Source organism: Eupeodes corollae, chromosome 1, assembly GCF_945859685.1.
Source record: "Eupeodes corollae chromosome 1, idEupCoro1.1, whole genome shotgun sequence".
NCBI lineage: Eukaryota > Metazoa > Arthropoda > Insecta > Diptera > Syrphidae > Eupeodes > Eupeodes corollae.
The window spans coordinates 7,238,506-7,263,237 of record NC_079147.1 but is presented as its reverse complement, the minus strand read 5'-3'; the positions used below and the strand labels follow the sequence as shown (position 1 = coordinate 7,263,237).

Below are 24,732 nucleotides of genomic sequence, written 5' to 3'. Positions count from 1 at the left end.
ATAATCCATTCTCGAATGAAGTCTTCTACACCGAACTTCTATGGATTCTGTAAGGACGTTGTTAAAAGCATATTCTATGTCTAGGAAGGTGGCAAGAGTAAATTCTTTATAATGGATTATTTGTTCTACAGTACGCACTACCTCATGGAGGGCAGTCTCCGTAGATTTGCCCTTAAGATAAGCATGCTGAGAGCTTTCGAGAGGTCGTCCAACTAGGATTTCTCTAATATGGTAATCAAGAATGCGCTCCAAGGTTTTAAGCACAAAAGATGTTAAGCTTATTGGTCTGAAATCCTTCGCGGATTCGTGACCTCGCCTACCCACTTTCGGAATAAAAAATACTTTGACCTGTCTCCACGACATGGGTACATGTTTAAGAAGGAGGCATCCTTTGAAAATTTGTTTCAGCCATGGAGCTGGCACATCATGCAACGTTTGAAGCATAACTGGCAGTATGCCATCCATGCCTGGGGATTTATATGGAGAAAAAGTATTGATGGCCCACAAAATATTTTCTCTGGTTATAACGGAATTGACTTGCTCCACATGAGCTACGTTTAGCTCTGTGGTTTCAAGCGATTCGGGGTTATCACTCTCGCAACCCGGAAAGTGCGTCTTCATCAGTAGCTCAAGAGATTCGGCTGGAGAGGCTGTCCAGGTTCCATCAGGCTTTTTTAGAAATGAAGGATTACAATGTTCCTTCGATAAAACTTTGCTGAGCCTTGCGGAGTCCTTTATGTCTTCGATTGTTTGTAAATTTTAAGAGTCTTTATACGGTTGGTAAAACTTATGTTTGTGGCAGATATTGAAAATTGTCCTCGTCATTTTCCTAAGACTGGAAGAATGAAGGGTTTTACGGCTATATTTAACTGGGCAAGAGACTCTAAAAGCTTTACTTATAGAAGTTTCAAAGGTTTTCACCTTTGATTCAAGGTCAGCAACTTACCGAATCTCACTGAATCGATAGGAGAACTTGAAGGAGACCGAGAGATGGTAGTTGGAAGTTTTGTTAATTTTAGTAATATCATAAGGAGAGAAACCAATATATCTTGAGGCCTTTTCGTTGCAATTCCAAATCCAAAGATAGGGGTTGTAAGTCTTCTAATGAATATGAAAAGCTTAAAGGACTTTCTTCGACGAAATAATTAATTGATTTACAAGTTGCAAACAGGAGATACTTTATAAAAGTGAAGAAGAGATTCGGGGACATTTATCTTTGGATTTCAGATTTGAATCTGTCCAAAACAACTTTGTACTCTGTTTAAAGCTTTTGATAGATATCAACTACGATGGAACATAGTGACCAGTTGAAGATCCTGAAAATCCGTCACTACTTTCTTCCTCGTCCCCCTAGAAGCTCTCTATCTTACTCAATTTGCTTGACACGAACAGATTGTGTATTTATTAGGATAAGAGGGGAGAAACAAATTAAGAGTGTTGGTTGCTCGGCTTTAATAAAGTTTTTTAACTAATAAATTTCAATCGGTAAATCTTATCATTCACTGCCGTTAAAGTTTTACATTGAAAGGGAAAACACTGAAAGAAATCGAATTACATAATACACCAAATACTCACTGAAACTCTTCGTATTTTGTTACATTTGCCTGATACTGTTGATTAATACTTTGCATAATTTCAGCGACTGCCTTTCGAAGTTTCACAAAAGCCTTTTTGGTTTTTGTCTTTTCTTGATTGATTCGCAATTGCTTAGCTTTTCGCAATAGAAAATATTTGGGCAGTGAAAGTTGATATTCCAAATGCGCAAAAACATTATTTCTAATATTTTTATCCAAACACAAACATCTTTCGTCAACACTGGAAGAAAATAAATAATTTTAGTTCACAACATTTTCCATTGCAAGATTCTAATCAAATAAAAACCTCAAAAATATATCAGTAAGTTTTTCATCAAATTGGAATTTTTTGCCAGTCCGATTACTAGCTTTGGCAGTATCTTTTATGTTTTGTACGTCCCTCAAAAGTTCATCGGCAAGGTCTGGTAACGCTGTATCGCTGGGACGCAATTCTAAATTAAAACGAAAATAGTTAAATATCAAATTGTAAGAAAGCAATTCATGCTTCAGACTTACTATCACTATCTTCTTCAGAGCCTTTCTTTAACTTCTTTGCATTGGGTTCTTGAGTTGAGTCACTTTCGTCGCTCGACGAGTCAGACCCTGACGCATCTTCGGTGGATGTTGCAGCCTTAGCATCGCCATTTGATGTTTTAGTCTTCAGTTCTTCTTCTTGCATCTTCAGGAAATTATCTCTCTTTGCTTTGAGCATATCTTTTACAGTTGTTGTCTTAACCGTTCGATCCACACGCGACTTGTCTTTATCTTTGTCTTTTGAGCTTGGTTCTGAAAGTATGTCTTCATTCTTGGGCGATCCAGAGGCCAAAGAGTTAACTGACGATGTTGCTGTTGAACTTGCTGCTGATGATTTACTCTTTGATGATTTCTCTTTATCGCTGCTCTCCTTGTCGGAAGAGGTCTTATGGCGTTTCTCCGATTGAAGGGCAGTCTTTTGCTTACTACTACTACTAGTGCTCACTTTAGAAGCTGCACTTTGTTGGGGATTGGCAACTGCGGAAGTTGATGCTGCGGTTATTGCTGTTGGTCCATCGGTTTCTTTGTCGCCATCTTTTTCATCGTCAGACGATCCAGATTCTTCTGAAGATGACGATAATGCTCTCTTTCGTGTTTTGTTTGGCATTTTGATTATTTCATCTGTTTTTTCCGTACTCGAAAGGTGCTTGAATACTAATGCACCGGAATTAATATAAAAACCTCCTTCCACAGTCTCAACCTCTTCTGGTATAATTTCATCGTACTACAAAAGAAAAAGTTGGTTTTTAGTTGTTCTATTTTGACATATTAGTGTTAATTCAACTTACCGCTTCTGTGTTGTCAATAAAGGAGTCATTTTCATCATATCCAAGGCCGATATCACAGAAATCGTCCTTTTTGCTTCGGCCTCTTCCACTGGCATAGGCAGTTCCGTACTTCTTTTCTAATTCTTTAGCTATTCGAGCAACATCATCATCGTTGTCTTCAAATGGATCCGAAAACCCATTTTGTTTGTTGTTTTTAAGCTTCTTCAGCTTTTTCTGTAAAACAAAAACAATCGATATAAATTGAAGGGTACAATTATAAGTTAAATTTATGAGCTTTGGTATAAATGTGATAGTAAGCAAGACAAAAACTAGTATAAAGTTGTTTGAAGACCCTATGACTATAAAGTATACGTATTCATACGATCATTTTTGATTCTCTAGGACAATTTGACTTAGGTTTTGAGTTTTAAGTCTCGCTTTAAGTTTGTTGGTTGGGATTACATTACATATAAACTTTAGGTAATGAGTTGCAAAACGAGTAATTGATTGTTTTGGTAAAAAAGCAGATGCCTACATTTAAAGAACTTTTTAATTTTTCTTATCTTTTGACATTGCAATGCGGTTTTTGGCATTCGGTTTCTAGTTGAACAACACGTAACAATAGTAAAAACGTCCTAAAAGTGCGAAGAGTGTCGCTAAAACGTTGCAAAAGTTTCGTACGAAATAATGTGTTTTGCGGCGGTGGACATGAAAGCCAGTTACCAGAGAAACATTTGATAACCAATAAACGTAGCAATAGCGCAAGACATCGAGTCCGCTTAAGTCGGATCGCCACCGTCATTCACAACAACTAGGTATGTATTATACGAGCTTCATCTGTTTCTATATAAGATTCGGTTGAGACAAGAATTGAAGCTATTGGCTGGAAAGTGGTCACCAATTTCATGAGTTGCATTATTTCATGCGAGTCGTGAGATGGAGGCTTTCGACATTATTTTTAATCATTAAAGACGTTTATGTTAACAATAATTCTAGAAATTTCTATGGTTTTGGATGGACAGTGCGTAGGTCTGACATGAGCTAGCTTCAAACTGTGCCACCTAGAAAGTTTTTTTCCAAGGTTACTGTCAATTGCGATAAATTTTTAAATTTCCGAAGAGTAAGTCTTGTCGTAATTTGCATCTAAAATTAGTCGTTCGGATTCGCCACTCCCTCCTTGCCTCATATTACTCACACACAGAAATGGTTGCGAGTTGTAAGTTGCTAGGCCTTGGTTAGCTACAAGCTTTCCCTTTACTTTATTTAAAACCTTTTGTTCATCACCTAATGTGACATTCAGTTCGATTGTTCACTTTTAAATATCGGTTATAAAAGTCTTTCAGTAGTAAACGAATAAAAGACCTTGGTGTCATTTTTGACACAAATTTATCTTTTACAGAACACGTTAATTTCATAATATCTAAAGCGAATTCGTTGTTAGGTTATTTTAAAGCGCAACACGGTTGTATTCAAAGATAATCATCTTTTTATCAAAACTCCTCTGACAGGATTGAAAATGTTCAAACAACTTAGGGTCCATTGTCCAACTAAAGTTTTAGATGAGCAATCATAGTTTTGAAGTATCTAAAAAGTCGAAGAGAATGATTAAAAAACAAAATAAATTAGGTAGCGAACAGTCCGTTGAGAGCGAGGGGTGGAGGGGAACCAAAGTTTTAAAGCCGAATCCGAACGTCTAATTTGAGAAAGCACTTTTCATGACAAGAATTACTCTTGGAGGATATGTCAATACCTCGCAAGAGCTAGTACCCGTGAATAAACGTTAGATGGCACAGGCAGGGTTTAAACCCAAGACCTCTGGCATGACAGTCCAACCCGCTAACCATCTACTGCTTAAGACTTCTTTTTATGAAGGACATTATCAATGGCAACATAAAATCTTTGGATTTACTTTTCCTGAGTGGAATCTTAGAAACAGGGACGTTTTCTTTTTAATGCCTTATGACAGGATGAACTATGAATGATGATGCTTTTTCACTTTTAAATTTAATTCATCATGATGTCGACCTTCAAATGAGTAGAAACATGTTTAAGAATATTGTTTTAAATTTTTTCAATGACATGTATACAATTGTAAAATTATTAATAACTATTGTAATCAACGAATTATGTATGTATATTATATTCATTGATGATGATACGATAAATAAATAACTTAATTTGAGAAATTTACTTAACAATGGATTTTTGGATTATTGAGAAAAGTGTTATCTAAAAAAGTAGGTGGTGGCCCAGTTTTCCAATTTTAGATTTAAAGAATCATTTTAAAATAACTTAGCTTTCAGCCAATACCATTATTTTCTTTTTTCTTAATCTAACTTCCTTTTTTATTTTACTGTGCACTCGTTTTATTATATTAAAAAAGGTGTTTTAGATCACTTTTGAATGGAGACCATTAGATCTAAGGACACAATCGTAGGCTCAAATTAAAGTACATTTTCTAAACTTTATATTATAGAATATAATTATTGGGCAGGTTTAGACAACCTAAATGGCTTCATTTGCAGTCAACTTCATTCTTTGAACGTAAATCTTGACCAAGGGAACTAGTTAGTTTTTTAAGTGTCATACATTTAAAATTCAGAACTTTACTTCACAAAAATCTACTTCAAGTTCATAGTACAAAAACAACCAAAATCATTATTTTCTATAGAACACAGGCAAGCTACAAGTCCACCATCATTTGTATTTTGTACTTTTTACAGAAAGCATTTAATGAAGGTGTGCAGAAAATAAATCATAGAGTAATAAAGTTCAGCTGTCGATTGAATGAAAAAACATGATCAACTGTCATTTTGATAGAAGCAGACTTGACTTAAGAGTTAGGGAGATTTTTCTTGACTAACGTTTCAGCAGTTCAAATGGTAGACATGTGCATTCAAGTGGACACAAGAGCCCACAGGTTTTTCTCAAAACCCACCATACCTCCCCGTGGTGAACATCGGGTGCCTAGTACCTTAACTGGAGATTGGGTTCCAACCCCAGACGGCAGCGGAGGAATTCCCGAGATGGAGTCAACGGTAGCGTCTACAGTTCCAGTAAGGTTGAACTACTTAGTAAAAAACCTTACAGGGCTTCTTCGAATTATTCAGAGCTCAGGCCTATAAGGAGCGGTTTTATCCGGCTCCCCATCCTTTGAGTTATACTAAGGATCTGGCCCTCCAGGTTGGGGGTTGTGCCGTCGGGTGACTTCCTAGCCACGTAGAAACTTTCATAGTTGCGAAGCACCAACAAGCCTCGGATACGGACGGATTCACTGTTGACAACCAACGCAAACGAATTAAGGACAGAGAACTTCGGATATGCACGTGGAATGAGAAAGACGACAGCACCAAAGATATGTTCTTCTAGCTCTTAGACAAAACATATGACCAGTGCCCTAGCTACGATATTAAAATAGTCCTGGGCGATTTTAATGCCAAGCTAAGAAGAAAAGACATCTTTGGTGGAATAATCGGGAAGAACAGCCTTCACGACAACACTTCCGAGAACGGATTCAGGCTCATAGATTTTGCTGCGGGGCGAAACGTCATGGTAGCCAGTACGCGTTTTCCACACCTCAACATCCACAAAGGAACTTGGACTTCTCCAGATCAATCTACCGTCAACCAGATTGACCATAATGCGATCGACGCCAGACACGCTTCCAGCATCATGGACGTACGAACTTTCCGAGGAGCTAATATCGACTCGGACTACTACCTCGTTGTAGTCAAGGTAGCACTTCGGATTTCCAGACCCACGGCAAAAGAGGGAGGTGCTGGGAGAAGATACAACGTCGGACGGCTACAATCGCCAGAGATCGCCAAATCCTTTTCCGACCGAGTTACAAGTAACCTCTCTCGAAGTTCTCTGCCGCCAACACAATGTATCGAAAACCAGTGGCAACATTGCCAAGATGCAATCAGAGAAGCCGCCTATGATGTGCTAGGTTTCAAACAGCCACCAACAAGGAACCACTGGTTTGATGAGGAATGTCGGCAGGCAAATGCAGCCAAACAACAGGCACGCAACTGCATAAAAGGACGAGAACTGCTCATGAGCTCTATGAGCAGAAGCGACAGGAACGCCGACTTCTCACAAGGAAAAAGAGAGGGCATGAGAAGCGTGCGGTCGAAGATGTTGAGAGGTATAAAAGCAGGGATGAAGTTCGAAAGTTTTATGAACAGGTGAAACGAAATTCACAGGTGCATAAACCTAGAAGCGAAGGTGGCAAAGACGAAAGTGGAAACATCATAGTGGAACCGCAGTCAATGCTGAGGATATGGAAGGACCACTTCCGTTTGTGCAGGATGACCATGGAGAATTCACGCTGCTAAAGGTTGGAAACAGCTTAACAGAACCTTTCAATGTCAAAAAAGGTTTAAGACAAGGCGATGCGCTGTCATGCGATTTTTTTAACATCGTACTTGCAAGAATAGTGCAGAGCTCACACGTCAACACTGGAGGCACTATCTTTCAAAAGTCTGTCCAATTACTGGCATATGCTGATGACATTGACATAATCGGAAGAACTCAGCGTGATGTCAATGGGGCTTTTGTGAGTGTTGAAGCAGAGGCGGCAAAAATAGGTTTAAAGGTTAATGGGGGAAAAACAAAGTACATGCTTTCGTCAAGAAAGAACATACAACACCGATCTTGGCCAAAACGTCACCATCGACAGACGTAACTTTGAGGTAGTCGAGGATTTCGTCTACCTAGGCTCCGCTGTAAACGCAGAAAACAACACCACCGCTGAGATCAAACGCAGAATAACTCTTGCTAACCGCTGTTTCTTTGGACTAAGAAAGCAATTGAGTGGTAAAGTCCTCTCTCGTGGGACCAAAGTGTTGCTATGTAAGACCCTTATCATCCCAGTCCTGCTATGCGGTACAGAAGCATGGACTTTGACAAAAGCGGATGAAAGCACCTTGGGTCGGTTCGAGAGAAAAGTTCTTCGTGTGATCTACGGTCCCGTATGCATCGAAGGGGAGTGGAGGAGAAGATGGAACGACGAGCTGTACGGGCTGTATAGCGACGTATACTTAGCCAGAAGGGTAAAAGTCCAACGACTAAGATGGCTGGATCACGTAAAGCGCATGGAAACCAATGCTCACAAACTGGAGACATCTAGCTAGGGACCGAGCTAGATGGAAAAGTTTTTTGGGTGAGGCCTTAGTTCACACAGGACTATAGCGCCACCTTAAATAAAGTAAGTACTGATTTTTATAAAATATAAAATGTTTGCGTTTGTTAAAAAATTCGAACACGAGGTTTTAATCAAACATGATATTACGATGGCGGAGAAGGTGAAAAAGTGCATCCCGCAATTTTGTCTCCTCCCCTAAACCATTGGAAAGATTGTGTTTAAACATACAAATTAAGGTTTTAAACACTCTTTGGATACGAGACCAAGTTCGTGTGATCCAACATAGTATTTTATTTACTATTCCGATAGCATCACTACAAAAATTACTGATGAATTAGGAGTTCTTTCATTTGTTTTAAGACCAAAAATAACAAAAGTTAAATACAATTAAACAAATTTGTTGGTAAAAACAAAAAAAATAATTTTTTTTTTAAAACGGGCCGATAGATTTAAATTTTTTTGTCAACTTCACTACTTTCAACATAAAAAAAAAACGGATTATCGGTTTCAAAAGAATAACATTTTTTTAGTTGTTATGCGCAACGCATACAAATTGTTAAGGATTACTACAAAAATTGTGATTCTGCCACAGCCACATATATCGCTATAAGAGGAGATCATGGTCTACATAATCACCCAACTACGCAAGCAATTGGCAAAATTGTGCAGAAAATTGAAGACACTGGTTTGGTTACAGATTTGTAAGGCCGGTGCATCATTGTTTCGCTCGTACAACTAAAACAATATACATGCTTTAAATGAAAGTGTTGCAGAAGACCCGAATGTGTCGATTACTCGTCGTTCTCAGGAATAAGAACTGTCCTACGGCGTATTTTGCATTTGGATCAACACTTACATCCATATAAAGTCCAGCTCACACAAAAAATAAAGCCAATTGACTATTCACAACGTCGCCCAGTGGTTCGGTCTGAATGAGAGAGAAGACAAAAGTCTGTAAAATTTGAACTATTAAACGAATTTTAATGAAATTTTACACCCGTTAAGATTAGTCTTATGAAGGGTGATTTTTTTGAGGTTAGGATTTTCATGCATTAGTATTTGACAGATCACGCGGGATTTCAGACATGGTGTCAAAGAGAAAGATACTCAGTATGCTTTGACATTTCATCATGAATAGACTTACTAACGAGCAACGCTTGCAAATCATTGAATTTTATTACCAAAATCATTGTTCGGTTCGAAATGTGTTTCGCGCTTTACGTCCGATTTATGGTCTACATAATCGACCAAGTGAGCAAACAATTAATGCGATTGTGACCAAGTTTCGCACTCAGTTTACTTTATTGGACATTAAACCAACCACACGAATGCGTACAGTGCGTACAGAAGAGAATATTGCGTCTGTTTCTGAGAGTGTTGCTGAAGACCGTGAAATGTCGATTTGTCGCCGTTCGCAGCAATTGGGTTTGTGTTATTCGACCACATGGAAAATTTTACGCAAAGATCTTGGTGTAAAATTGTATAAAATACAGCTCGTGCAAAAACTGAAGCCGAACGATCTGCCACAACGTCGAATTTTCAGTGAATGGGCCCTAGAAAAGTTGGCAGAAAATCCGCTTTTTTATCGACAAATTTTGTTCAGCGATGAGGCTCATTTCTGGTTGAATGGCTACGTAAATAAGCAAAATTGCCGCATTTGGAGTGAAGAGCAACCAGAAGCAGTTCAAGAACTGCCCATGCATCCCGAAAAATGCACTGTTTGGTGTGGTTTGTACGCTGGTGGAATCATTGGACCGTATTTTTTCAAAGATCCTGTTGGACGCAACGTTACGGTGAATGGCGATCGCTATCGTTCAATGCTAACAAACTTTTTGTTGCCAAAAATGGAAGAACTGAACTTGGTTGTCATGTGGTTTCAACAAGATGGCGCTACATGCCACACAGCTCGCGATTCTATGGCCATTTTGAGGGAAAACTTCGGAGAACAATTCATCTCAAGGAATGGACCGGTAAGTTGGCCACCAAGATCATGCGATTTGACGCCTTTAGACTATTTTTTGTGGGGCTACGTCAAGTCTAAAGTCTACACAAATAAGCCAGCAACTATTCCAGCTTTGGAAGACAACATTTCCGAAGAAATTCGGGCTATTCCGGCCGAAATGCTCGAAAAAGTTACCCAAAATTGGACTTTCCGAATGGACCACCTAAGACGCAGCCGCGGTCAACATTTAAATGAAATTATCTTCAAAAAGTAAATGTCATGGACCAATCTAACGTTTCAAATAAAGAATCGATGAGATTTTGCAAATTTTATGCGTTTTTTTTTTAAAGTTCTCAAGCTCTTAAAAAATCACCGTTTACATGTTTGGTCAAGAAAAAATTATTAGAAAAGAATGTATTTACATTTTTATAAAATTTAAGTGTTTTGATGATATATTTAAATAAAAATTTGTTTTAGTAAAATCTTAACTTTTTATTTTGAATTTTTGTTTAAATCTAATTTTTCATTCGACTTAATTACTTCAAAAATATCAGCAAACCGCCGAATTAGGGATTCACTAACTCCAGTGATTTCTATAGTCAGGTTGGATTTGCAAAAAATCTTCTGGATGTGTTGCCGTCATTACTTGTCCCCGTACCTTGTTTTACAAGATCGTCAATGATGCACAGTTTTTCACGAAACTCCTGCTTCTTGCACAGCTTGCACAAATGCTCAATAACTCAATACTGACTTTTTTCATTAATCTTTTATATTTGCATATAGAGAGATTCTTTTTTAATAAGTCAGGTAATACAAAATTACGCAATACACAACAAAAACAAAGCAATAAAACTTTAAAGCTAACACCTTTTTTATTTTTACTTGACCCACTTTTAGCGAAAAATAAAAAAAGGGCTATCCCTAATCTTTTTTTTTATTTTCTATTAAATTCTTTCATATAATTCAAAATATCATACAACTATTAAAATTTTTCGTGTGTTGTTTTCAAGGAAATTGAGTTCAATTTTGAAAAATTTTCTAGGCAGAAATAAATGGTTTCGCAAAAATCGAAATTCTCAGATCTGGGTCAATGTATTGATTTTGTTTTATTTTGAAAATAAAGTTTGAAATTTTTTCTTAAAATAATGGGTTTAACCATTTCATTCTGGGAAAGTAATAGCGAAGAAATCAAACTTTTTGGTAAACATCACCGTCAAGACGGGGTTTTTTGAAATTCGATTCAGTGAAACATTTTTGAGCATAACTTCCACATCTGCACGCATCTGTAGCTGAATATTTCTGTGCTTTAACAGGAATGTTTGGAGCATATGCTGGCACACCCACTTTCTTGGTATCTTTTGGCACTTTTTTTTAATCAAAAAGTTTTTAAATAAATCATTTTTTCTTAGTACTGAAGCTTCAGTCTACTTATAGAAGATATCTCTTATAAATAATCAATATTTTTTTTTTAGATAATCAAAAATAGACAATTTAAATTATTTAAGAAGCTTGAGAATTTATTTAAAGGAACTTCGGAAAAAACATCTCAACATTTGTTGAAAATACGGTTCGCGATTAGAGTAAAATTATTTTTCAACTTTGAGGGCTTGTAAATCACAAAATACAATACATATGTTAAAAAATATTTACAAATCATACGTTCGGGTTATCTAAGAATACTTAAACATACAGTTTAAGAGGATAGATATGACTTTTTCAAAAGACTTTTTTCCGCTCTCGCACCACTGCGCGTTGTAGATACGCCGATTGGGTGCTTAAAGAACAAGCGGTGCAATTCGATTTTTCAACAAGATATTCTTTAGCGACTAAGTACAATTCTTACTTGGTGGTTAATAAACAAAATTGTCGTATTGAAACCTCAAGTAATTGAAGAGAGGCTCTTTTTAATAGCTTAGATACACCTGCAAGAGTTTGAAGTACCTATTTATATTGAACATTTGCAAATTTCGTTTCTATTGGTACATTTTTTTAACCGTCAAATGATTGATAATTGATCTTCGCAATTTTTAGATTTAAATTTTGTGCATAAAATTACACACTAAATTATAATATTTCTTCACTTAACGATTTTGAAAAAAAAAAATATAATTTTTCCCTAGAAAAGTTAGAGGGTCATTAGTAAGAACCCCCTCCTCTATATATACGGCTTTGCCTACTTATCTTCTCTTTAAAATAAAACTAGTTATAAAAGTCATACTGATAACATAACATACTACAATGAATATTAAAACGTGTTTTGAGATAAAACTGTCAAAAGAAATCATCACCTTTTAAAAATGTTTCAATTTACATTTTCAGATACTAGGTACTAAGGTTAGGTTAGGTTAAAGTCCATGATGGAATCGGACACACTTAGGCCAGTTTAATGGCCCATTGTGATGCCACATGAATCTTGAGAGTTCCTCCTAAGCTCAATGGAACCAGTTAGAGTCCCTCACGAAACTAGAGAGGTTGCTTATGCTGATATGATTTAGATCGTTAAAGGTAATTCTTGCGTTTTCGAGCTAGAGCAGGACATGAACAGAGAAGGTTAAGAACTGTTTCCTTTTAGACAGTGTCCAGTTATCACACCTATTATCGAGCTTATCTGCTTAGAGATAGCAAGCATCTTAAAAATTTTAAATCTAGTGTTGGCCAGTTGTTTTTGTGACCTGACACGTGGTGATTGCATTAGGAAAAGTTTACGAGTAGCGATTGCAATGCTAGCATTTGCCAAACATCTTAGAATGGGCTGCACTGTACCGTTCTTGGCGAGTTCATCTGCCTTACAGTTTCCTGGAATGTCTCTATGGCCCGGCACCTAGCAAAGGTGAATATTAAACTGTTGTGCCATTTCCATTAGAGATGATCGACAGTTATGGACTTTTATAGAGTTTGTAGAGACGGAGTCCAGAGATTTTATAGCGGCCTGACTATCTGAGAAAATACGGACACCAGATGTTGATATCCCGTTTTCTTAATTTAACGTTGAGCGTGGAGGATGGTTAATTGATGCACATTGCCCATCTAGAAGATGCGTTTAGTATTTGGGCAATTTTCTCTAAGAAATACGAGAGGTCAACTTTTAAAAGTCGTCTCGGCTTAAGAAGAAAATTATATGGCATTCACTATACTAGTGGTAAAATGAGTGACCATATAGATGCTATTCTTAAGGTTGTAGGTTTGTTGACATACAAATGAAGTTGCTATGTGGTCAAACCAAAGAAGAAATCAAAAGTCTACAAAACCGAAGAAGACGGATGTAAAAGAAGCAAGAACGTGCTTTTATTGTAACAAAATAGGACATGTTAAAGCGGACTGCTACGAGTCAACTTTGCAAAAAGGGAAGTTTGAAGTTTGTGCTGAAGTTCGAGCTGAGTGTGGTGGGTGGTATATTGACTCTGGCGCTACAATCCATATGACCAACGATAAAAACTTCTTTGATTCGATTCAAAATGATAACACAAAAATATATCTTGCTAATGGCTCGTCAGTGATGTCTTCAGGAATCGGATGTGGCTGGTTAAATTGCCGAGTACCTAATGGCATAAACCAGAAGATATTTCTCAAAGAAGTCTTATTTGTTCCTGAGTTTGATGTGGGATTGCTTTCGGTGCAACAAATAGCAAATCAAGGTCATAGAGAAATTTTCGAACACTATGTTTGTCAAATCTACAATGGATCCCGAATGATTGCTGTAGCAAAGCGAAATTACAGTCTTTACAAGCTGGAAACTGAACATTCTATTGAACTGTCCTGTAAAGCTGACAATTCATTGTGTATTCATCAGTTTCATCGTCAACTTGGACATAGAGATCCAGTAGCTATCGAGAGACTTGTGAAGGGAGATCTTGCAACTGGCATTCATTTGAGGAAGTGTACTGAGAAGATCATTTGCGAACAGTGCATCAAAGGCAAGCTGGCACAATATAAGTTTCCTGTGAGACAAAATAGAGAAAAGCAATCATTACAGTTGATACATTCTGATCTGTGTGGCCCTATGCAGACATGAACTCCAAGAAGTAACCGATATTTTTTAACACTGATTGACGATTTTTCTGGTTACATTGTGGTGTATTTGCTAAAATCGAAAAATGAAGTAGCTATTGCTATAAAGGGTTATGTCGCAGCTATGTTCAACAAGTTTGGTAGAAATCCTTGCATTCTGCGATCCGACGATGGAAAGGAATACGTATCTAAAGACCTGGACGAATTTCTGAAGAGGATAGGAATACATCATCAGTACGTGGTTCCATACACACCACAGCAAAACGGTGTAGCATAATGCAAGAACCGAACCCTAAATGAAGCAGCGAAGTGTATGTTACTTGATGCAAATCGTCCAAATCGTTTCTGGGGAGAAGCCGTGTCAACAGCAGCCTATTTGCAGAATAGGCTACCCAGTAAAAGTCTCGAGAAAACTCCAATTGAGTTGTTTACTGGAGAGAAACCTGAGACGAAAGCATCTCATTTAATGACTCGCTTGTTATTGAAGAGAAGCAAGTATTTAAAGAATATGAGCCCCTCGTTATAGAAGAGTCAGTAACCCAAGGCGGTTAGACATTCAAGACATTCAAGATCAGACATAAAATCAGGAAATTCGAATTTCAAAGTGTTCAAATAAAAGCATTCTTCCAATACGTCTGTCGTACAAAGCCCTGGTAAGTATCTCAACAGAACCAGAATCCTGGGATGTAGTATTGCGTTTACCACTTGCCGAGAAGCGCAAATGGACTAAAGCTGCACAAGAGGAAATCAAGTCAATGAACGAGCTTAAAGTTTGGACACTTACAGATTTCAGTTGTGAATGGGTATTTAAAACCAAACTAAATGTAGACGAAAGCATTTGTTTTCATTAAGCCCGACTTGTTGCAAGATGGTTTTCTCAAAATTCGGTGAAGATTACGATGAGAACTTGGCGCCAGTGGTTAAACACGAAACTATAAGAACTCTTCTAGTGGTTACACAATTGAGACGTTTGCATGTGCGGCATTTTGATGTGAAAAATGCTTATTTGAATACATCACTGAGCGATGGACCAACCTCCAGGGTTCAAAATGTTGGGTCATCAAGAAAAGGTGCTTAGACTTAATAAAAGCATATATGGTCTAAAACAATCAGCCCGGGAATGGAACAACAGAGCAACAGAGATCTTACTTGGAATGGAATTCAAGGCATCGACAGCTGATCCGTGTCTGTTTTCAAGGAAAGAAAGCAACGGCCAAACAACATTTATGTTGATTTATGTTGATGACATTCTGGTGGCTGGATTTTCTGAAGAACTTATAAATACCATATATAAAGAACTCCAAAAGTATGTAAAGACTTGGGTGAAGCGAAACATTATCTCGGTATAGAGATCGACGGGGAAAAAGATAGATCGTTCAAGCTAAGCCAAAAGTCAAAAATTAAACAACTGATAAAAACCTACAAACTTCAAGATTCAAAAGGAACTTTAACACCAATTGAAACAGGTTTCTTGCGTCCAAGTAACGAAATAAGTCCGAAGTTACCAAATAATAACTTATACTATAAGCTATTGGATCATTACTTTATATTGCAACCGTTTCAAGACCAGATGTATCCTTGGCTGTTAATCTTTTGAGCAGAAGAAAAGAATCTCCAACTGAAAGTGATTGGAAAGCTGTAAAAAGGGTTATGCGATACCTGGAGACGACTGTTGACAAATCTTTAAGGCTTCAAACAAATGAGATGCTAACTGGGCTGGTGATTCAAAGGATAGAAAATCAATCATTGGGTATGTATTCCAATTCGCCGGAAGTAGCATAGCTTGGTCAAGCCGTAGCATACCTCAGTAGCTATGTCTTCAACCAAAGCGGAGTATGTAGCGGCATCACATGCAAGTCGAGAACTAATTTGGCTACAAAGACTCTTGACAGAAATGGAGGTAGATATTAATCAGCCCACAACTATCTATGAAGATAATCAATGATGCATTCGCCTAATTGCATCCGACAAGTGTGCAACTCGAACAAAACATATTGATATTTGCCACCATCATATAAGAGACTTAAGAGAGAAGATTTTGTTTTTTTTGTTTTAATTCACAAGCACTCAAGGGGTTATTAGTATCCTTTATATGTTTATATTTAAACGCAGTGCGAGCGTTAGGAATATAGGGAAGGATGTAAAAGGAGATACCGGTGCACATTGGCCTTAAAATTCTGAACATCAAAATGGGAGGGAAAAACAGAGTTGACCAAAGCTGAATTGTTTAAGGGGTGGAATACAACTGGCTAGTTCAACAGAACATTGTTTGTAAAAATATCGATAAAACAACGAAAGGCATGAAACATTGCGGCGGTGTTCTAGCGATGTAAACGTTTAGATTATAGTTCTATCGCCTATCATTTTTAAAGCCCTTTTTTGTATTCTATCTGGGCCCTGCCCAGATATGCGAATTATATTCAAGCTTTGGACGGATGAAGCCTTTGTAAATTACAGCCAGATCAGAAGGGGTGACAAATTTTTTGCACCGTCGGAGAAATCCTAAGCACCTGGCAGCATTTTTGGCAATATCAAATACATGATCGTTCCATAAAAGGTGATCTGTGATACACATACCAAGTACTGACAGTTGATTAGTTTCTTGGATGCAAGTGCCACTCATAGATAGTGGCATCGGGGGTGTGTTACGCTTTAACGACAGGAGATGTACAATGCTGTCAAGATCAGAATTTAATGAGCTTATCATACGCTGCTGAAGTTCCACATCTGAAGGACAAGGATGTGAATCTATAAACGAGTATGAGAAGCTGAGGGTACTGCCGTCGGCGAAACAGGTTAATGGATTAGAAGTGGCAGACATAAGATCATTTATGAATATAAGAAAGAGTGTCGGAGACAAAACGGAGCCCTGGGGAACACCAGCATTTATTTTATGAATTTCAGACTTGAAACCATTCAATACAACTTGTATTGAACGGTTAGAAAGGTAATTTTGTATCCAACGAAGAAGAGATTCATCAATACCAAAAGCACGTATTTTCGATAAGAGAGCTTGATGCCAAACTCATGTAGTGCAATAATCTTACCTTCTCCAAAACGATGTAAAGATTTGTTCCACTGTTCGGTGGGATGAACCATGAGATCACCAGTGGATCTATTGCTACGAAAAGCATACTGTCGGTCATTAAGAAGCTTCCGTTCTTCGAGATATTTCTTGAACTGATAATTAATCAGCGTTTCCATGACCTTGGAAAAAAGGGACGTGAGTGCTATATACATATAAATGAGAGTAATTCTGGACATCTTATGTGGCAGCAAAGAATATCCCTCACAAAAACAATATCGTGAGTTGTTCTTCTGGCTCTCAGAGATTGCAATCCTAAAAAGCTTTGCCTAGCTTGGGAATAAGGATAGAAATTCCAGCGCATTTTGTAAAATACATATCTTGTAAAGCGATTCTGAACTCTCTGTATTTTATCTGATAAATTTTGTTGACAAGGATTCCAGATAACATCCGCGTATTCAAGATTTGGCCTGACCAAAAGTGTATGGGTCGGAAAAATCAACGGAATTCCTTTTGAGTTAGCTTTAGCAACAATCGCATCAATATGGAGAGAGAATGAAAATTTAGAGTCAAAAAGAACCCCCAAATCTTTCACTTTTAATGTTCTCTTAAGAGGCTTGGAATCAAGAGAATAGATAAACTCATAAGTAAGAAGTTTTCGAGAGATGGAAATTATGAAGCACTTTTTTATATTTAGATTTAAACCGTTTAAGTTACACCAGTGAGATAAATTATCAAGATCCATTTGCAGCTTGATACAGTCATCTGCACAAGTTACTTTTGAAAATAATTTGAGATCATCAGCATATATAAGACATTTGCTAAAGTTGACATAGTTGACAATATCATCAATGAATAATATAAACAACAATGGGCCAAGGTGACTACACTGAGGAACACCAGACGTACACTTGATTGATCTTGAAGTATATTCCTGAATCTTTACTTTTTGAACCCTGCCAGTTAGAAATGAAGAAATCCATTTGAGTAAGACTGAATGGATTCCAAAAGCATCTATTTTAAGAAGCAATATGCTGTGGTTTACCAAATCAAAATCTTTGCTGAAATCAGTATATATAGCATCAACTTGACCTCTAATTTCGATAGCATCATCAACAAACGATGAGAAACATGTCAAGTTTGTTATAGTTGACTAAACTTTTAAAAAGCTTCGGAATTGCGGACAACTTGCAAATCCCCCTATAATTTTCAATATTATTTTTAGAATCTGATTTAAAAATGGGGATTAGAAAAAAAGAATTCCATTCATCTAAAAATATCCCAGACAAAGAGAGTTCAAAAATTGTAAGCAACGGTGCACAAAGAGAATTAGAACATCTTTTTAATATTATGGCAGGGATGCCATCAACAACTGGATTCGAATTTGGCTTAAGAGAGTTAAGTGCGCTTAAAACATCAAATTAAATGTCAAATGGGGTGGCGCAACAGTCCGTTGTGAACCAGGGCCTAGTGACTTACAACTCTCAACCATTTCTGTGTGCGAGTAATGTTGTCAGGAATGGAGGGGACCTACAATTTTATGCCGAATCCGAACGGCTAGTTTGAGAAAGCACTTTTTCATGACAAGAATTACTCTTGAAGGATTTGTCAATTCCTCGCAAGAGCCAGTACCCGCGAAAATTATTTTTTTTAAATTAAGGTGGCACAGGCAGGGATTGAACCCAAGACCCCTTGCATGACAGTCCAACGCACTAACCATCATGCCACGGGTACTACCGCTTAAAACATCAGAGTATTCCAAATGTATAGATCCAATATCAACCTTAGGGCCGTTCCGAGGAGGTTTTGGAAAGTTTGGATTGAAATTAGAATACACCGATTCAAAAAAGTGGGAACAAAATTTGGGATTCCAAGAGATTTTCGCTTAGAGTTTATAAACGACCAGAAACGTTTAGGATCGCTCTTTAAATCAACTTCCAGATTCAATATATAATTTCTGTGTGAGAATTTACTAAGCACCATAAAATCTTTACGAAATCAGAGCATCAAATTCGTTAAAAGTTGAATTTCTGTCCAGATTTGGACTTCGATATAAAAAACATGTGTGGATGATGTGTTTGTTTGTTTGTAGAGCACAAACCATATTGTGACTGAAGTTGGTATGCAACATCATTTCCTACGTATACGGCCTCTTATATTTTCTTTAAAATAAAACTAGTTATAAAAATCATACTGATAACAATGAATATTGAAACGTGTTTTGAGATAAAACTGTCAAAAGAATGACAATTCAAAAATGTTTCAATGTAAATTTGTAGGTTAGGTTAGGTTATAGTGGCTGTCCAAGATGGAAACGGACACACTTAGGCCAGTTTAACGGCCCATTGTGATACCACATGAATCTTGAGGCTTCCTCCTTAGCTCAATGGAACCAGCTTGAGTCCCTTACGAAACGTGAGAGGCTGATTATACCGATATGATTTAGATCGTTTAGATCGAGTAGAATTCTCCTAGGTAATTCTTGCGTTTTCGAGCTAGAGCAGGGCATGTGCAGAGAAGATGAAGAACCGTTTATTCCTCTTCCTCGTCCATACAGCTTCTGCAAAAGTCATTTGAGAATACGCCTAGTCTCGTGGCGTGCTTTTCTATTAGACAGTGTCCGGTTATGACATCTATAATTGAGCTTATATGCGATCTACTTAGAGAGAGCAAACACCTTGAACCTTTTTAATCCAGTGTTGGCCAGATGTTTTTTGTGACTTGACACGTGGTGATGTTGTTCCACCTGGTGCCTGCCCTCCTCACAGTGTCTTGCATTAGAAGCAGTTTACAAGTAGCGATTCGTATGCCAGTACCTGCTAAACGTGGTAGCATGAGCATGAGTACTGTACCGTTCCTGGCGAGTTCATCTGCATTACCTGGAATGTCTCTATGGCCGGCACCCAACAAAGGTGAATTAAACTGTTGTGCCATCTCCATTAGAGATGATCCAAAGTTATAGACTGTTAAAGAGTTTGTAGAGACAAAGTCCAGAGATTTGATAGCGGCCTGGCTATCTGAAAAAATACGGATATCAGATGCTGATATCACGCTTTTTTTTTAGCAAGAGCAAGAATTCTTTTATCGCCAAAAGTCTGCCTGGAACACGCTGCACTTATCGGGAAGCCGGAATGAGAGACTTAATTTCAGTCGTTCAGATTACAAACCTCCACCAACTCCTTCTTTGTTTTTGAACCATCTGTATAAAAATGGACTAACTCATCCTCCAAGAATGTCCTATCCTCCCAAAAAGATCTGGTAGGTATAGAAATCTGGAAGTTTCTGTCGAATGGTAGTTGGGGGATGGTGTAGTCTGTGTACTTTGGAATTGATTTTAAGTACCTTAGAATTACGGAGTGGCCAATGTTGTTGTTAGTCCAATGCGACGAAGCATTGAGGCGAATAGCAGAGCTTGAAGCTATTTTTTGCTAAATATGTCAAGAGGTGTAAGGTAGAGCAAGGTGTCCAGTGCCGTAGACGGGGTCGTGCGAAGCGATCCGCTTATACATAGGCAGGCTGAACGTTGGACTTTATTTAACTTATCCCTGCTTATACCTTTCTCTAAAGTAGTCCACTATACTGCCACACCGTACGTTAAAATCGGTCTGATTACCGATGTGCATAGCCAATGCGTGATTCTGGGTTGTAAGCCCCATTTATTACCAATTGCTTTTTTGCAAGAAAAGAGAGCTACAGTAGCTTTTTTGACTCTTTCCTGTACGTTGCGTTTCAAATTTAGTTTTTTGTCTAAGACAAGACCCAGGTATTTAGCCTCGTCTGAGAATTTTAATTGGATTCCTTTAATATAAGGGGGGTTGACAAATGGAATTTTGTATCTCCTCGAAAATAAGACCAGATCGGTTTTGTGTCCACACCGATCAGCCAAAAGTATTAGTCTGTCTAATGCATTTTGTAAGAGTTCTTTTAGGATGTTAAGATGCTTTCCTGAAACTGCTATAGCAACGTCGTCCACATAGGCTATCACTCTGAAACCCTCCGCATCCAGACTAGTTAGGATTTCATTCACCACTAGGTTCCAGAAGAGAAGGGATAGAACACCACCTTGCGGTGTAGGTACTAGGAACTTATTTGGGTCCAATATTTACGATTAGTTTTTCGTTTAATAATAAATAGCTGCTAATTACTTAAAAAAAAAAAACCACAAAATGTATAATACATTTTTTTTATTGTCATCGCATAAACTGAGTTTATTTGTAATTATTTCAATTACAAATTTGCGTTTCTACCTACTTTACCGATCATCATTGAAATATTGTTAATTGTTGTTCAAAAACCTATTGATTTTATTTTAAACATATGTACGTTTGAATAAATAGCGCCTAATATTCTATATATATACCTACAAGTAAAAGGCAACAACTAATTATTCACTCAACGTATGACACATATGTATGTACCTATGTACATATGTATTTATTAAATGTACCCTCGACCATAAGCACTGAAGAATAAAAGATTAAGATTGGTATCCTTTGGTTTTCTTTTTAAAATGCCATTTCATTCAATGCTTGATTCAAAATTTGATTGACATTGAAAATCATTTTAAAACTATTCATACTAAACGTTCTTTCTCAAAAACTTTCGTTTTAAATCCATGGCCTTAAAGAAAAGAATTTATCCTCTCATAAATTATACAAAGTTTCATAAATATCTATCACAAAATCAATCTTCACTACAAAACATAAAAATCTCCGCTAAAATCTACCTACCCTTCTTTTTCTCCATGAATGTAATTCCATACAAAAAAATCACACAAACTCAATGTATACCCTTTAAAATAACATCCCCATAGAAACAATACACAAAAATCAACCACCCTCATTTACATCTACCCCAAAAGAAAAGTACACGTATGTAAATCAATCAAATCAAACGTTCCAAAATAATGCACTTAAATAAAACATGTGTCTCCACACACACACAAACGAAATGAATCAACACGCAAAACATTTTATATAATTCAGCCTCACACTCTCACAACAACAACAACGCATCATTCATAACAAAGCAGTAATCCAACGAGTTCATAAATACAAAATCAAATAATTTCCATCCACTGCCACTACGACTCCACTCCACTCCTCCACCATTCCAAATGCCAGATGACCGTATGCTGTGCACACCACGAAGAGGAAAACAAAAGAAAACTTCCCCCCATCAACGTATCTCGACGCTATCGTCGGCCGTCACCTTCCTTCCACACATCGAATCTCGACGAATCTATGTACATCATCTCTGCTTGTTCTTCGCATTCCCTTTTCTGACTATTTGGTTCCCAAACCTAAGCCCAATCCCAATCCCACCAACCAAATTTCAATTCAATTTTAATTAAAAAAAAAAAAAGAAATTGTCTCCAGCATTGCACATACAAAACGACTAAGTAAAGCGAACCAAAACCAAAACCAACGACCGACCGACCGACGACGTTAACTCAACAAAATACCGAACCAATCACAAGGCTAAGGCATCGACCATCAACCGCGGTACCAGGGAACCAGGGGACCGGGTGATCGACCACCCTCAACTTAAATTCGATTTCTTCGACGACCAAATTCGTTTTCCTCCAGCTAAAGAACCTAAACCTACCTACCTAGCTGCTATCCGTGTACCACGTTTCTACCCTACCCTTTCTTTGCCCATTCAACACGCGCAAACATCAAAAATAAAATGGAAAAATGGAACAAGCAACAAGAAGCAGATGAGTGCATTTAATATCAAAAAAGTGATACAACAAAAACAAAAAACGAAAAGATAGATAACAAAACTGAAACCGAAATAGACGCAGCAATCTCTGTGAGGAGGCGCGCACCGCACAAGGCCCAACAAAACACCCAACGACAACCAAAACGGCGACCTGGCTGAAGCCCGAAAACGAACGAAAACGACAAACTCTCTGAATTCGAATCCTCAAACCAAACGACTAAACGACAAAACGACTAAAAGACAAAAAGGAACACAAACCAACAACAATAACAACAACAAAAAACAAACCTTTTCCAAATGAATCAACTTGGAGTAGTTGAATTCCGGGAAGGAGTTCGAATTGGAGGCGAACAGTTCCATATTGAGGCGGATGGTCTTGTTTTGCTTTGACGTCCCCGTCGTTCCCGCTCCCGTTCCCGTCGATCCAGCTGCTGTAATACTGCTGCCGGACTTCTGTGACGTCACTGGATCCGGCACACCAAACCTATGGAGCGCCGCACTCGAAGTCGCCATTGCCATCGCTGAGATGGCTCCGTTTCCTCCAGATGCAGACAGCGAAGGTGCACCAGAGCCGTTTCCACTGACGCTGCCAGTACCAATATTGCTGCTGACGCTACTGCTGATGGTGGTGAAGCCGACTCGCTTAATTTCAGACATTTTGCTGTCGTCACTGTTGTTGGTAGGCGAAAATGGTGATGATGATGGTGGCAATCACGAGGCGGCCGAAGCTGATGCACGCATTGACAATCCGTGTCCGTTAAAGTCGCTGTCGTAAAGAGCTGCTGTTGCCCAAAAAGCAAAAGGAGCACCACCACGATGTCAATGTTCAGTTCACAACAAAACGAGGGAACAGGGATGGATGCCAGTGCCAGCAGCCAGCTACACAACTCACACGGAAACACAAATCCTCAAACACTCGCGACACCGATATAACGACGACAACGAATACGACTTTCCACTACGACCACGAATACGACGACGAGCAACGACAACGACGATGAATGCAGAAGAAAATTTTCGCAACAATTTTTCCTTGTCGATCGAAAAAGCAAAGAAGAAAAATCGAATTATAATAAAAATTTTTATTAAAACAGGAAATTCTAGTTTTCCCCCCCGAAACGAAAGTAAATTAACAAAAAATTCTTGAATCCGATTTGTTTGGAACACTTGGCTGCCAAATTCGAGTCCTTTTCCGATTTCCGTGGATTTCGATTTATTTTCCGTGAATTAATTTTTTTCCATGGAAATTTTTCTATATGTAAGCTTGGTGCCTGTGCCGCCGAGTGCCGAGAATTTAACACACAATTTTTCGTATTCGTTGGGTTCGATTCGAGTACAAAACGAGAAAACGAAAACGAATGAATCCACGGAGTCAATTTTCTTTCGCGAGACAGACTTTTTCGTCTTTGGTCTTTAGGCGACGACGACACGATTTGCAAATTGTGATTTTTTAAAAAAGTTCTTCGATTTAATTTTGTTGTGATTTGATGGGAATTTGGGTTGCTCGGGAGTTGCGGTTGGTTTTAATTGAGTTTTGATGATGTAGTCTTGGGGATGTGGATTTGAATTTTTGCGAAAAATTTGTATTTTCGTGTTAATTGATGGGGGAGAGACAAGTAGTTGCAGAACGCAATCTTTTTTTTTGACAGTCGATTGGCAGCGGCGAAGAAAATAGCCGCTGGAGCGCGTTTTGTCGATGGACTGACAGTGGCAGAGGTGTCATTTGATTTCGCATGGGTAGAGTTCAGTGGGGCAGTGAAGGATGTGTTGAGAGAGTGAATATTAGGCATGGGTTAAAGTTTTTTGGTGGGTTTCAATTGCGTATTGGACTGATTCATTTACTGGTCCCGATGTGCACTTTCACACGACATAAAAAATTCACAGCATATTTAAGTTTGTTAGGTGAAGAGAGAAATGTTTTCTTCATAGAAAATAAAAGGATTGAAAGTTTTCTTTTTTTATATTTCAAGGATTTCAGTAATTTCACGGGTAGAATCGGCTAGGGTGATAAT

At 38.0% G+C, this 24,732-nt stretch overlaps 1 protein-coding gene across 1 annotated transcript in view; it reads right to left on the bottom strand.

Moving 5' to 3' along the window:
• LOC129938786 (yemanuclein) overlaps positions 1–24,410 on the bottom strand; it is a 32,551-nt gene extending 8,141 nt beyond the window's left edge. The window contains exons 1-5 of the mRNA XM_056046538.1: positions 23,009–24,410; positions 2,897–3,109; positions 2,091–2,832; positions 1,882–2,026; positions 1,576–1,815 (exon numbers count right to left, since the gene is read on the bottom strand). Coding sequence (XP_055902513.1) covers positions 1,576–1,815; positions 1,882–2,026; positions 2,091–2,832; positions 2,897–3,109; positions 23,009–23,377 — 1,709 coding nt within the window. The 5' untranslated portion in view covers positions 23,378–24,410. The remainder of the gene's footprint in view (positions 1–1,575; positions 1,816–1,881; positions 2,027–2,090; positions 2,833–2,896; positions 3,110–23,008) is intronic.
• Positions 24,411–24,732: the final 322 nt, after the last annotated feature.